Source organism: Xyrauchen texanus, chromosome 2, assembly GCF_025860055.1.
Source record: "Xyrauchen texanus isolate HMW12.3.18 chromosome 2, RBS_HiC_50CHRs, whole genome shotgun sequence".
Taxonomy (NCBI): domain Eukaryota; kingdom Metazoa; phylum Chordata; class Actinopteri; order Cypriniformes; family Catostomidae; genus Xyrauchen; species Xyrauchen texanus.
Window position 1 is genome coordinate 19,541,165 of NC_068277.1, and position 13,390 is coordinate 19,554,554.

Consider the following 13,390-nt stretch of genomic DNA (forward strand, 5'->3'; position numbering starts at 1 on the left):
AAGTCAGCTCTAAGCCCAACTGGTTTTGGGGGCTTTTCTCTTCAGCTCTTGGTAGCTTTGGGCTTTGAAAGTACCTGTAAGCCCATTAAAATGCTGTGTATTCTTTTTCATGCAAAACAATCATATTTTAATATTGCACCATTTCACCTCCAAACAGCCAATCAGAATGCACAAAGAAAGACATCCATTTGTCTTGTATTGGTCGGTAGTCTAACATGATTTCTTTATTGTGCTATACCTCCAGTGTACTGTCACTAGAGGACACTCCACGCTCTGAACGAGCACAAGCCCACGTTTCGAATTTGTACAATAAACAGCCAATTTTAAAGTGTATAAAAGCAAGTGAAGTTTACGAATTCAATCATATGGAGCAAGAAGAGAGCAGCAATACAACCATATAATCTTAACCCATGTGTATACGTATATATATAGGCACTAGTGCTTCAAAATTGAGGATAATCACATAGATGACAGAGCCTTTCATTGTTAACCATGCATCACCCACTCCACACACATGTATATATTGGGCATGACAGTCAAGTTAAAAAGTTATTTCTTCATAGATATTTAAGGCTATGTAATATACCATAAAGCGATGGAGATGGTCTGGTTCAAGAAGATACTCAGTGACTCAAACTAGAATGAGCGACAACTCTGCATCTCCTCAAACAACACGATTCTACTGAAACCTCAAAGCCTGTATAACAGTTACATTAAACATGGTTGGAGAAAAACTGAGATGAAACCAGTTCCATCTGGTTCTGCTCTGTCATAATTTCTCATGGCTTTGAAATATGTTATGGAGAGCAGGATCAGACAGGCTTAGGAAGGTCCACCCAGACCCCTGGAGAGGATCTGTAAACCTCAGACCCCCATGCGGAGTACTGAAAAAATAAACCACTCTCCTCAGACTCTTCCTCTTCTTCTGAACTGGTATTGTTCATCTGAAGGAAGGAGACAGAATAGTTTACAGGGAAGATATGTCTTTGAGAATGCTTTAGATTTGTGTTGGTTCAGCTGGCGGGTGATGTGACATGTCAATGGCAATGACAAGACTCAATAGCAAATATTTATAACTTTAGTACAAATATGCTTTTCAAGAGTAATTGATTTTGATTTGAAATTGTAGTGAGATAATAAAAAGCTAATCTGTGTTTCAACCTGTAATTGTAATGAAAATACTTATTCTCTAAAATAAAAATACTCTCAGACTCACTAATATGGCATAATATGGATATTGTGCTTTGGAATGGTGGAAATTCCACCATAAAATTTCACTTTATGTTCAGCAAAAATTACAGTGTAATTAAACACTAAAATATTTTATTTGGTTGCAGAAATCTATGACACTGTAGTTGTAGCTGTCAGGGGCGGTGCAAATGAAGTCCTTTATAACTGACCACAAAGCGTACACTGTCTTTCAACTTTCAACTTTTCATTGAGCTGCCCAACAACAATACAGACAACTCCTTTGTGCAGGTATTTATGCATTCTTAAGAACACATTTTTGTTTTCTATTTATTTATTGTTCATTTGAGTTTTTAATATAAGAGTTTACCCCTTAATATTAAAATATTAAGAGTTTAACATAGTATTAAAAATAATTAATAGCATACATCTGCAGAGACAGGTTTGCCAGAGTAGCCTAGTTGTATTATAGCCAATGTGCTTTTTGTTCTGTTTACTATTAACATTTTATGGTTGCCAATACAATTAATACACTACATAAATTGTCCTCCTCTTCTTGTCACAAAAACTCCTTAAAGCAAATACTGATTAAAATATACTATACTAAATTGGCTGACTTAAGAAGAATTAATAACGGTGCAGTATGGGGGAATCTTTCTTTACCCAATACAATCTTTAAAAACCATTACATGAGATGTAGGTATTTGTATCTGTCATAACCTAGGCTTAATCTGTTTCTAATATATTTCTAAAACTGTTTTAACACATTATCTGTTTTAATCCAGTGTTTTTAAACCTGTCTAACCGTGCACAAAGAGAAATGAGGGACATAGAACTTAACAAGGTGGATCTGGAAAAGCAGCACATTAATGAAAAAAATGGCTGTGTGAAGGTTAGGGTCCAAGAGGACATTGGACCGAAAATTACCTGCCTCTCCAAAGACGAGTTAATGAAAATTGCTGGTACAGCTGGGTACGCAACCAATATGACCATTATGAAAAATAAAATGATGTATCTGTCTACCTATTCGGCTTGTAGCCTCTTCCACTCACAGAAAATCCATGCATCTCCCCAGGTGGATTCGGGCTCGCTGGATCTTGCTGGTTCTGTTCTTTCTTGGCTGGGTTGGCATGTTAGCTGGGGCAATAGTAATCATACTACAGGCCCCACGCTGTAAACCCATCCCTGAAATGAACTGGTGGAATGAGGGTCTTCTCTACCAGATATCTGATGTGAATGCTTTCTCTAACAAAGGACTGAAAGGTGAGACAAATTGACATGTCTTCATTTAGGGTTTTCCATATGAATAACGGTTTGTTTATTGGAATGAACAGTATTCTCCTTGCAGTAGTCACCCTATGTGAAACTGTTATAAGTAGAAACTTGGCAAATCTCATTAGCTGTTGTGTTTTGTTATTTTGCAGAATATGGCAGAAATTGCAAATTGCACAGATATGCTGTGGACAAAACAGGTCATATTTCAAATGTGGATTGTGGAATACATTATATGGGCAGTATTGCAAACAATACTGTGCTCATTGCAGATTAATAATGAGAAAACAGCAGGTTTCAGGGTGTGTCTGGTGTCAGTGAAGTGCTGATGTTTTCACCTCTTTTTTCCCCGCTCATTGTTTGTAGGGGTGGAGGAGAAGCTGGAGTATCTGAAACAGATGAAGGTGAAGGGTCTTATCTTGGGTCCAATACACACTGTGCAAGCAGACCAGCTCGACACACTGAAACTAACATCTATTAAACCTGAAGTAGGCACTGAGAATGAACTGGAAACTCTGCTGGACCAAGCCCATAAAAAGGGTGACTTTATCTTCTGGATGTCCTTTCTCTTATCAGTGTCTTGTGAATTCTGAATATTTAAGTCTTGCTAAAATGTCATAGATCAGCTGTGCACACATAGGCAGAGGCCGAAGGGTGAACGAACTGCAGGGTAAGGCAATTGCAGGGTATGGTATTTCATAGATTATATATATTCTCTGAAATATTATACAGGCCTCTGAATATACATATTTAGACTGGAATGGATTGAATGGATGTTATAACAGCAATCACACAATTTTAAGGTTCCCCTCCTCCGAAATCTCAATTTAACTTTTGCATTCAAGACAAAATATTTAATTAAATGGCATCTACCACCAGCTGTTAATGTTCACACTCCATACAAAACGTTCCAGATGAATGAATGGTTAAAATTGTTGTATACACAGATGCCAGAAGACTATATGAATAATTATTTTAGTGACTCAATGTTAGGCTACAGCAAGCAAATATGCATGATTTATTTTATCGGCATAACAGACAATTAAATACTATGTAATAAGCACTCTTTGCTAACGCAGCAAAATTAAAAAAGTTCAGTTTGGACCTGCATACGCCATTAAAAGTGGTCCCACACCTACAGTATAGGCTTATGTTATACAGTTGATTTAAAGCTTTGGAAATTAAAATAAAATCCAGTGGAGACTGTCTTCTTCACAAGCTCAAGGATCAATGATGAAAATATTTTCAGTCATCTCCATGCTATATATAAATATATCCACATTTGTAACATTCCATTCCTTGCATCCATTCACACACACACACACATATATATATATATATATATATATATATATATATATATATATATATATGTATATGTGTGTGTGTGAATGGATGCAAGGAATGGAATGTTACAAATGTGGATACACTCGTTTCAATGCACCTATAATCTAATAAATAGGCCTATGTATTAATGTGAGAATTGCACTACGTTATTTTATATTTGTTTTAAAATGTTAAATTCTTTCAGAAATTAAGACAACCCACACAGTGACCCAAGCGATTTACGTTTTATAATGAATTTGGTCACAGCCACTGATCTAGAGTCAGCTTTCCCTTCGCACTGGTAATTAAAGTTTATAAGCTATATGAAGTGGGGGAAGTGAAACAGTTTACAGGCCAGGGGAAGGCTAAGCCTCGCTATGCCTTACACATGCTCCACCTATGTGAGCACACCTCCGTGTCACCCATTCAAACTCTAAAACTGGTCCATAAACAGACCTGACCTTATTATTGGACATTTTTTATTTTTATATTATAGTGATTTGAGGGGCTGCACAAAGAGAACAACTGAACTGCCTGAGTCACTTAAATTAGTAGTCTGCTTTATCCTTTAAACAAAATGCTATCTCGGTAAGCTGTTTATCAACTTCAGTATTTTGAAAGAAACAATATCTGTTGAAAACTTGAAAAGACTATTCTTTATGGTAATGGAAGCTGAACACTTTTCTTGTGTAAACCTACTTGTGTGAACTTAATTACAAAAGATTAGCTAACTTTTATATCCCCTTTTCCTTTCTCTGTCTCTTTTTTTATCACATTGAAACTCTTTTATTTCTTTTTCATAGGTATCTCTTTAGTGCTGGATTTAACACCTAACTATGAAAGTGTTTCAGCCTGGTTCAACAATACTGCCTCTGTTGCTGAGAAACTCAAAGTAAGTGCTGAAAATTGTGGAGGGAGGCATTTTTATGTGGATGGTGCATAAGCAGATGTAAAGATGAAATATTGTTTGCACATATAAGAAAGAGGGAAGCACTAAAGAGCCTAACATGTACAGTAAGACCCTATCCATGATATTACAGTTACACCAGATTTTAGAAAATGGAATTGCAATATGTATACAAAAAAGTGCATACAGTATAACAACAAAACATTTGTCTTATCTGCCTAAACATTTGTCTAAATATTATATGCCATATTCATTATGTTTCTTTTAGGAAGCATGTGTGTACTGGTTAAATAAAGGATTCAATGGCATTTCCTTATCTGGCCTTGGAGATTTCGCAAATACGAGCACCTGGCCATCTATACAAGATATAACCAACAAAAGAAGCTGGACTGAAAAAACGTATGTGTTTGTAGTCGTATGCTAAGAAATAATCATAATATAAATGGTAAATGTGGCTAATTTGTTTACTGTAATGCAATAGAGACACCTGCTGGCCAGAAATGGTTATGAGCACTGTTACTTGCTTCCTTAGGCTGGTGAAAGTGTCTCACCACATCTGCAATACAGTAACATTTCCATCTTATTTTGTTTATTGTCTTATTTCCCATTATCAAACTGCAATTCTTTTTTTTACACTTTTAAGGAGGATCAGGCCTTTTTTTAGTGCAATTTGGCATCATGCAGAGTTCCCTACTGAAAATACTATCTTAGACCAGCATATTTTTTCTTTCTGGTTCAGGCTTTTCATAATGCAATAATAGCATAATCATAATTGTTTGATATAGTCAAGCATAGAGATCAGAGCAGTATGTAAAAACTAACTACATTTCTCACATACCCTATCTCTCTCTCTCTCTCTCTCTCTCTCTCTCTCTCTCTCTCTCTCTCTCTCTCTCTCTCTCTCTCTCTCTCTCTCTCTCTCTCTCTTTCTCATCCCTCTAACAGAGCTCTGATAGTCTCTGTCACTGATCTTCCTTTGGATGACATCCATGTACTGCTGAACCATTCAGGTGTCGACCTGCTTCTGACGGGACTGCCTAATCCGGTCGAGTCCCAAGCCCTTTCAATACAGAAACTCTACTCCATGAATCCCCAGACCAGCCTGGGCTGGAGCCTGTGTGGACGGACCTTGGGCTGTCTGGCTTCTAGGACTCCAGCAGTGCCTGTAAGGCTCTTTCAGATCCTGTTGTTCACCTTGCCGGGCACGCCTCTGTTTAATGCTGGGGATGAGGTTGGATTGAAGACAGGGGTAAGTAGTGTGTAACAGGGAGATATACGAATGAATGATAGAATGGATAGATATCTAAGTGGGTGGTTGAATCAGTTTTTGTTTAGAGGGATAGATTTCTTTTATTTTTACACATATAATAAACCTGTCTTGTATATACGTTTATTGGTTAAGTTTAAGTTCAGTATGTTTCAAGAGATGCTAAGACCAGTTTTAAACCTTAATCACTGTTTGGATAATGTTTGACCCAAATCAATTTTGTTTTGGATGTTATAAAAATGGTTTCCTTAATCTGAGCTGTACAAGGCTTTGTAACCTTTTCTTAAACTTGTCACCTGAACACACAAAAATGTAGACTAGATTAGATGAATCAAGCTGGTTTAATCAAACAGTTCCCCATTCATAATGTTCAGGTCAAATTTGACCTGCCATAGGAAATAAATTGGTGAGACTATATAACACACACACACACACACACACACACGCACACACACACACACACTTCAATGTCTGACTCACTGTGAGAAAGATTACACTTAGGTGTGGGAGCTGCAAACCATCAGGTTTGACTGTAAGTATGATATGTGCTAGGTGTAAAAAGCACCTGCCAACAGCGCAGCTGTTTGCATTCCAATAGTCCAATAATTCCAAATTAAAGACAAACTGCACCCCATTGTTTTTGCTGCAGTAGCATTGGGTTTAATTACAATATAGATGTGTATTTTTTGTGAGGACAACCCGAGTTCAATTCTGAATTTTGGCCCATGGTGTGCTGATTCACAATAAAGTGAATGCAAATGTTCATTTCTTTTAGGTGATTTGGTAACGGGGGGGCTTTGATCTAGGTTAAATTATCCATGGTTTTACTAAAGGAATATTGTAGTAACCATGTTTTAGTGCAGTTAACCATGTGTTAATATAAGCAATATGTTATTAATATAGTCATCATGTTTCATTTTGTGGTTACTTTGATTTTACTACAAAATACCATGGGGATTTTATGGTCCCTGTAGTAAAACCATGGTTATTTTGTGTAAGGGAATGTTAGGGTTAGGTTTAGGGTTTGGTGTAGGATGTCTGTGGACTATAAATAAGCACAACAAAGCCACTGCAGGGATGTCTTATACTCTTTGTTAGTATTTAATTAAGGGTGCAAACAGCATCTACCACTATTTGAAATTTTTATCAATTTATGTTGCTATTATATTATATTATATTATATTATATTAGTATCTGCCAAAAAAAATAAATAATAAATAATTTAAAAAAAAATGCTACAATTCTACAAATAATTGACTTTTATAAAGTCTAAACATAGGCCTATATCCCATGCATAAATTGTGAAAATATTTCAACATTGGTTATTGAGATCAGCCAATGCATGGTGCACTGAAGCTATCATAGTTATTTTTTCATGTAATTATTATTTTAGCTGATGTCACCAGAGATCCCCAATGCATGACATATTTTGATGTTTTCACAACCTTACCATTTACTGAAATGAAGGTTTTTATTGAAGTGAAGATTTCATAAAATGTGGTATGAATGGAGTAATTGAGTAATTTAGAGGTAAATAAGGTCTAAAATGACATAACATTGAAAAATAAATTCCCAACTTTAGTGTTTTTACTTTAGTGGAGATGGTGTTATTACTTTTATTTAAAAAATAAATAAAGTGGGGACTCCACATTTGATGTTTCAGGCAGGGTTGGGAGGGTTACTTTTTAAATGTATTCCACTACAGATTACAGAATACATGCTGTAAAATGTCATATGTAACATATTCCATTAGATTACTCAAGATCAGTAACATATTCTAAATACTTTGGATTACTTCTTCAGCACTGGTAGATTTTCTTCACTTGTTTTGACAAAACAAAATCTGCCAGTACAGTAAGACAAAATACACATGTTAAAATACATTCTCTGACAAAAGGCCAAATATCTTATGAAGTCTTGATTCTACTGTGATAAAATTTGTAGTGGGGTTAACTTAAAAAAAAACCAAGCAAACAATTTCCATGCAGAAATTGCTAATCAAAAAACAGACCGAAGCTTACGTTCCAATATTCTCTGTTTAAAATAAACTTTACTCACTCTTTGTTTGTACATCTGACTTACGCAATGTAGCACTGAATTAAGTCAAGCTTTTAAAAGTGTACTAGAATGCATTTTTAACATACTTATTCATATACCGCATGACACACAGAAGGCTTCAGCAGAGACCATTAATGCATGTTATGAACATGTTAGACGACATCAAATTCCTTGATGATAATACTTACTTATAACCTAGAGCATTCATTTGTACATGTTTCAATTGAGTACAAATGTAGAATTTACTTAATATTTTAAAATTCACACTTTAACTTATTCAATGTAAAACGTTCTTATTTTTTCTGCTATATTTACTTCACCACAAACAAACAAAACTTCAGTGTAAAACAAGATAAAGCAAATATTTTTTTTTTTTTTACAGAATAAAACAATGCATAAATTATCATCAAGAATAAGATGTTTGCCCCAATATCAAAAGTCTTGCTAGAGAAAAAACAAAAAGATCTTACGTGGATTTTCTTAATGATCGTGCCTGGTAACATGTGCACGTAAAATCGCTAGAAATAGCATTTTAGCTTGGCATAATGCTAAATGTTCACATGACAATTTACACGGTTTATTTCTTCTGCTCCAAACTGACTTAAAACTGCTCGTATGAATGTAACACATCTTAAGAAAGTGTTTCACCACTGTTCAAACGCATCTTGGAACCCTAACCCTTTTCCAACTGAGCAAACTAAATATTAAATGAAACAAATGACAATAAGATGCAAAGTGATCTTTTCAGTAATCAAAATGCTTCTTAAATGTAACTGTATTCTGATTATAAACTATTTAAATGTTAACTGTAGTGGAATACAGTTAGAAATATTTTGTATTTGAAATACGTATTCCACTACTCCCCAACCCTGGTTTTGGGTCAAATTTGAATAGAACAGATGGAAAGGGGTTCTCTATTGATAAGTTTACCAGGGTTAACCTAAGCATAGAAAGCAATCCATACTCATAAGTGGTTAATATGCTGTGTAAGCTAAATATAAACATAACTTAAGTTCGCTAATATTTACTTTATTGATATTTTTTAAATTGATGACTTATGAATGTCCTTTACAGGAAAAACTTCAAACAATGTGGGACTTGGAAAGCCCTGCAGATGAGGCAAATGCAACAGCAAAGGTACATTTTCTTTATTCACATAGCTATTTTTAACAAATAGTTGTACTTATAAAATTTTTTAAAACCAACATATTACATCTCTCTCTCTCTCTCTCTCTCTCTCTCTCTCTCTCTCTCTCTTTATCTGTTGCTCTCTTCATCTTTGTATCTTGGTTTTCTCTCACTTAGACTCTGCAGGAGGAGCGTATTGCATTGCGTGATTTCTTCAAAGCACTTAGTGATCTAAGGGGAAAAGAGCGTGCTCTTCGCCATGGAGAATTTGTGTCCCTTCACAGTTCTTCCTCTACATTAGCTTTTCTCCGCATCTGGGACCAGAGTGAACGGTTCCTCATTGCTATAAACTGGGGAAATTCTGCTGTTAACATGACATTCACTAACAGTGACCTGCCAGCTGAGGCTCAAGTCTGTGTTACCACAAATGCAGAAAATCTGGCCGTGGATAGCATGGTGTCATTAAAGACATTGGAGCTTGGATCCAAACAGGCTGTTCTGTTGTCTTATCCCTATGCAGGCTAGAGACACAAATAAAAGCAAATCTTAACTTAATATCTTAGAGCTGTTAGGTTTCATGAGCAGTCTCATAAAATCCAAAAGGCTGTCAGCTGATTGTTGGCACTGCAAGCACAAGTTTTAAGAAATCGTGGAATTCAAAGTTTTAATTTTTTTTCGATGTTTACTGAAACTACTATTCTCTAATAGTAATACATTTACGACCACAAAGTTTAAATAACTAAAAAAGTTGTTTTAGAATATTCCAGAATTGTGCTGTTTCCATGCAGAGAGCTGTTGGTTCAAATCTATTTTGAAATAAATAAATTTGTAATAAATGTACTTCTGTTTGTAATTTTTGGTAAATTTACTCATCTTTGCAGTGTTATATTGCAGCAATATAATTGTTGTGTGTATGTATGGCATACTTTGTTTTCCAATGTGATTCTGTACACACAATACATTGTTGTGTCTTGGCTGTGCGCCATATGTCGTTAATTCGCAGGGCAGGAAAAGGAAGACTCTAAACTTCACAGGTGTTTGTTTGTATGTGTGTCATGTACGATCATTCTCTGTACTATATAAAACTGTTTTATTTCCTGCTCAATTTGACTTGTAGAAAAGAGGGGGGAGAATAGCACCTAAAACAGAATGGGATCAAAATGGCATACTGGGTCATATCTAATAATAAATACATTTAATCTCTTCTGTTAAGACATATTTAAGACATATGTAACATGGCAACTTACTATAATTTTGCTTTATATAGAAAATTTTAATTATTCTCTACAATCTCAGATTCCCTTGATTGAATTTTTATTGTGATCAAAATTGTTCCCAGTAGGGTTGCTTAATGTGAGGTCATAGGTCAAATCTGACATTTCTATGGTATATTTCTCATTTACTGACCTTTTGTCTCTGCTGATCCCATTTGATCCTTTCCTCAGTAAAAAGATGTGCTTGATCCTTGTGTGTGAGTGAGAGAGATCTAATGAGATCTTTGTCTAATTCTCAATGTGAATTTTCCCTGTTATAAGTGGTGGTGAGGCCGTTTGTTTTCATGTCCTCCCACAGACATCAGAAGAAAAACTGTGTGTGGTACAGAAAAGTAAAAAAGTCTGACATTTACCTACACTCAAATGAATAGCCGAGAAAGAAGAATTACAGAGATAATACATGTAATATACCTGCTGACTGATCACAGTTCTGATTCAATGATAAACCACAATAACCCTGTAAAATACAGTCTTTACATTTTTGTAGCTCTACATTTTTTTCAATCACACAAAGTAGCGCATTATGAGCGTTTGACATTTAATAATGGTTTTATGATTATAAAGTTCAATCGAATGATAATTACTATGATATTTTTCAAATGTAAATCAAGTTGAGTGATGTTGTAACTTACAAGACAAATTTGATTAAAAAAACACAGAAAGGAGAGTTAAAAATTTGCTGAGAACTCTAACAAAAAAAAATCTGAATGTTCAGTAGATGCTCAAATAAAGACAACAAATTGTATGAATGCTTCTTGATTAAATCAGTTTCATAATGTGCTTTCTAATGTTATTTTGTTTTATATTTGTTTCATAATTTTCACCATCTTTTTAATACAGTATGTATTTGTTTTCTAAAATAAACTGTGCAAATTTCTGCATTATTTGGATTATGTAAAATATTTATCCAAAGTTTCAGTTTTGAACAATTGCTTTTTCTTTCTTTTGGTGAAGTGTTTTTATAAACTACATTAGCTTTTTTTATATATAGTGCTTGATAACAATGAACTAGGTTTATGTCATTTTTGGTTTTGGAATTCATTGGTAATGTAAATCTACATTAAAAAAACATTAAACATATGCTGATGTATCATAACTGTAAATGTTTATTAAATACATTTTATAGGTTACTCATAGTTTGAATTCAACAAATCTCCACGTAAAATAATTTTATTGTGTATGATTGTTCAACTCAGTACAGCTGTGTGTTTGTATGTGTGTGTGTGAGCTCACACACACTTGTGTTGATCTCTGAATGTCAGCGGGGTTACAGTGATATTTCAGAGTCGACGGAGAGAGCGACGTGTTTCTGGTAAAACACGATGTCGCACTCTTGAAATGACAGCGTGTGGTCACAAGTCTCTCTGTGTTACATGTATTTGTCAAACGTGTTCATGGGTGTGTGTTTGTGTGTCTTTTCTGTGGGGATGGTGGTTTCAGTTTGACTCTGGGCAACTTTTGACGGCAGTGAATCTGGATTTTTTTTTTGAGAGTTTGAAAGAGGAGCCTTCACACAGAGCAACATATCTTTAAGTTATTCCACTTAATTCTTTTTTAAATACAGACAACATCCTGGGTGACTTTGAACCTCAAAAGTCAAAACTTTGAACCTAAAAACTGATTTGTATTGTATTGCTCAGACATTATGAGGCTCATTTCTGCCTCTAGCCTTCTTCTCCTTTCTTTTCTGTAAGAGAGAGAGAAAGAAAGAACGCCCCCTCTCGCCCTGTTGATGTGAAACTCCTCACAGAACAATGCCCAGTCATGCCTGACTCTCGATTTTACTGCTACAGCCTACTCAAATTCTCTAGACTTTATTAAACCCTGTTTTCTTCAACCTCATCTTGATCTCAAAGTCATCATCCTCATGAGCATCATCACCTCCGTTATCACTACCATCTTCATCATTATCATCATCACTAGACTCATTTGTATTGTTTTCAGCAAGTGTGTGACATTCAATACCAAATATACAGGTGAAACTCGAAAAATTAGAATATCGTGCAAAAGTTCATTAATTTCAGTAATTCAACTTAAAAGGTGAAACTAATATATTATATAGACTCATTAAAAGCAAAGTAAGATATTTCAAGCCTTTATTTGATATAATTTTGATGATTATGGCTTACAGCTTATGAAAACCCCAAATTCAGAATCTCAGAAAATTAGAATATTACATGAAATCAATAAAAAAAGGATTTTAAATACAGAAATGTCGGCCCTCTGAAAAGTATAATCATGCATATGTACTCAGTACTTGGTTTGGGCCCCTTTTGCATTAATTACTGCCTCAATGCGGCGTGGCATGGATGCTATCAGCCTGTGGCACTGCTGAGGTGTTATGGAAGACCAAGATGCTTCAATAGCGGCCTTCAGCTCTTCTGCATTGTTTGGTCTCATGTCTCTCATCTTTCTCTTGGCAATGCCCCATGGATTCTCTATGGGGTTCAGGTCAGGCGAGTTTGCTGGCCAATCAAGCACAGTAATACCATGGTCATTGAACCAGGTTTTGGTACTTTTGGCAGTGTGGGCAGGTGCCAAGTCCTGCTGGAAAATGAAGTCAGCATCTCCATAAATCTTGTCTGCTGAAGGAAGCATGAAGTGCTCTAAAATGTCCCGGTAGACGGCTGCGTTGACTCTGGACTTAATAAAGCACAGTGGACCAACACCAGCTGATGACATGGCTCCCCAAACCAACACAGACTGTGGAAACTTCACACTGGACTTCAAGCATCTTGGATTGTGTGCCTCTCCATTCTTCCTCCAGACTCTGGGACCTTGGTTTCCAAATGAGATGCAAAATTTGCTCTCATCAGAAAAGAGGACTTTGGACCACTGAGCAACAGACCAGTTCTTTTTTTCTTTAGCCCAGGTAAGACATTTGACATTTGAAGCCCATGTCCAGGACCCGTCTGTGTGTGGTGGCTCTTGATGCAGTAACTCCAGCCTCAGTCCACTCCTTGTGAAGCT

General features: G+C 35.6%; 1 protein-coding gene across 1 annotated transcript; it reads left to right on the forward strand.

Annotated features, from left to right (window-relative positions):
* Positions 1–1,374: 1,374 nt before the first annotated feature.
* On the forward strand, positions 1,375–11,167 carry LOC127661137 (4F2 cell-surface antigen heavy chain-like). The gene is made up of 9 exons (XM_052151722.1): positions 1,375–1,479; positions 1,974–2,160; positions 2,264–2,451; positions 2,827–3,000; positions 4,590–4,678; positions 4,962–5,092; positions 5,639–5,942; positions 9,093–9,155; positions 9,324–11,167. Exons 2-9 carry the CDS (start codon positions 2,009–2,011, stop codon positions 9,669–9,671), a joined length of 1,449 nt encoding a protein of 482 aa, XP_052007682.1. The 5' UTR covers positions 1,375–1,479; positions 1,974–2,008; the 3' UTR covers positions 9,672–11,167.
* The last annotated feature ends 2,223 nt before the right edge of the window (positions 11,168–13,390 follow it).

Bases quoted from the DNA above. Each gene is read 5' to 3' on its own strand.
- LOC127661137 (XM_052151722.1), top strand. From the start codon at position 2,009: ATGAGGGACATAGAACTTAACAAGGTGGATCTGGAAAAGCAGCACATT. The intron at 2,161-2,263 runs GTACGCAACCAA...GCATCTCCCCAG, and splicing joins AAAATTGCTGGTACAGCTGG to GTGGATTCGGGCTCGCTGGA. The intron at 3,001-4,589 runs GTGACTTTATCT...TCTTTTTCATAG, and splicing joins GGACCAAGCCCATAAAAAGG to GTATCTCTTTAGTGCTGGAT.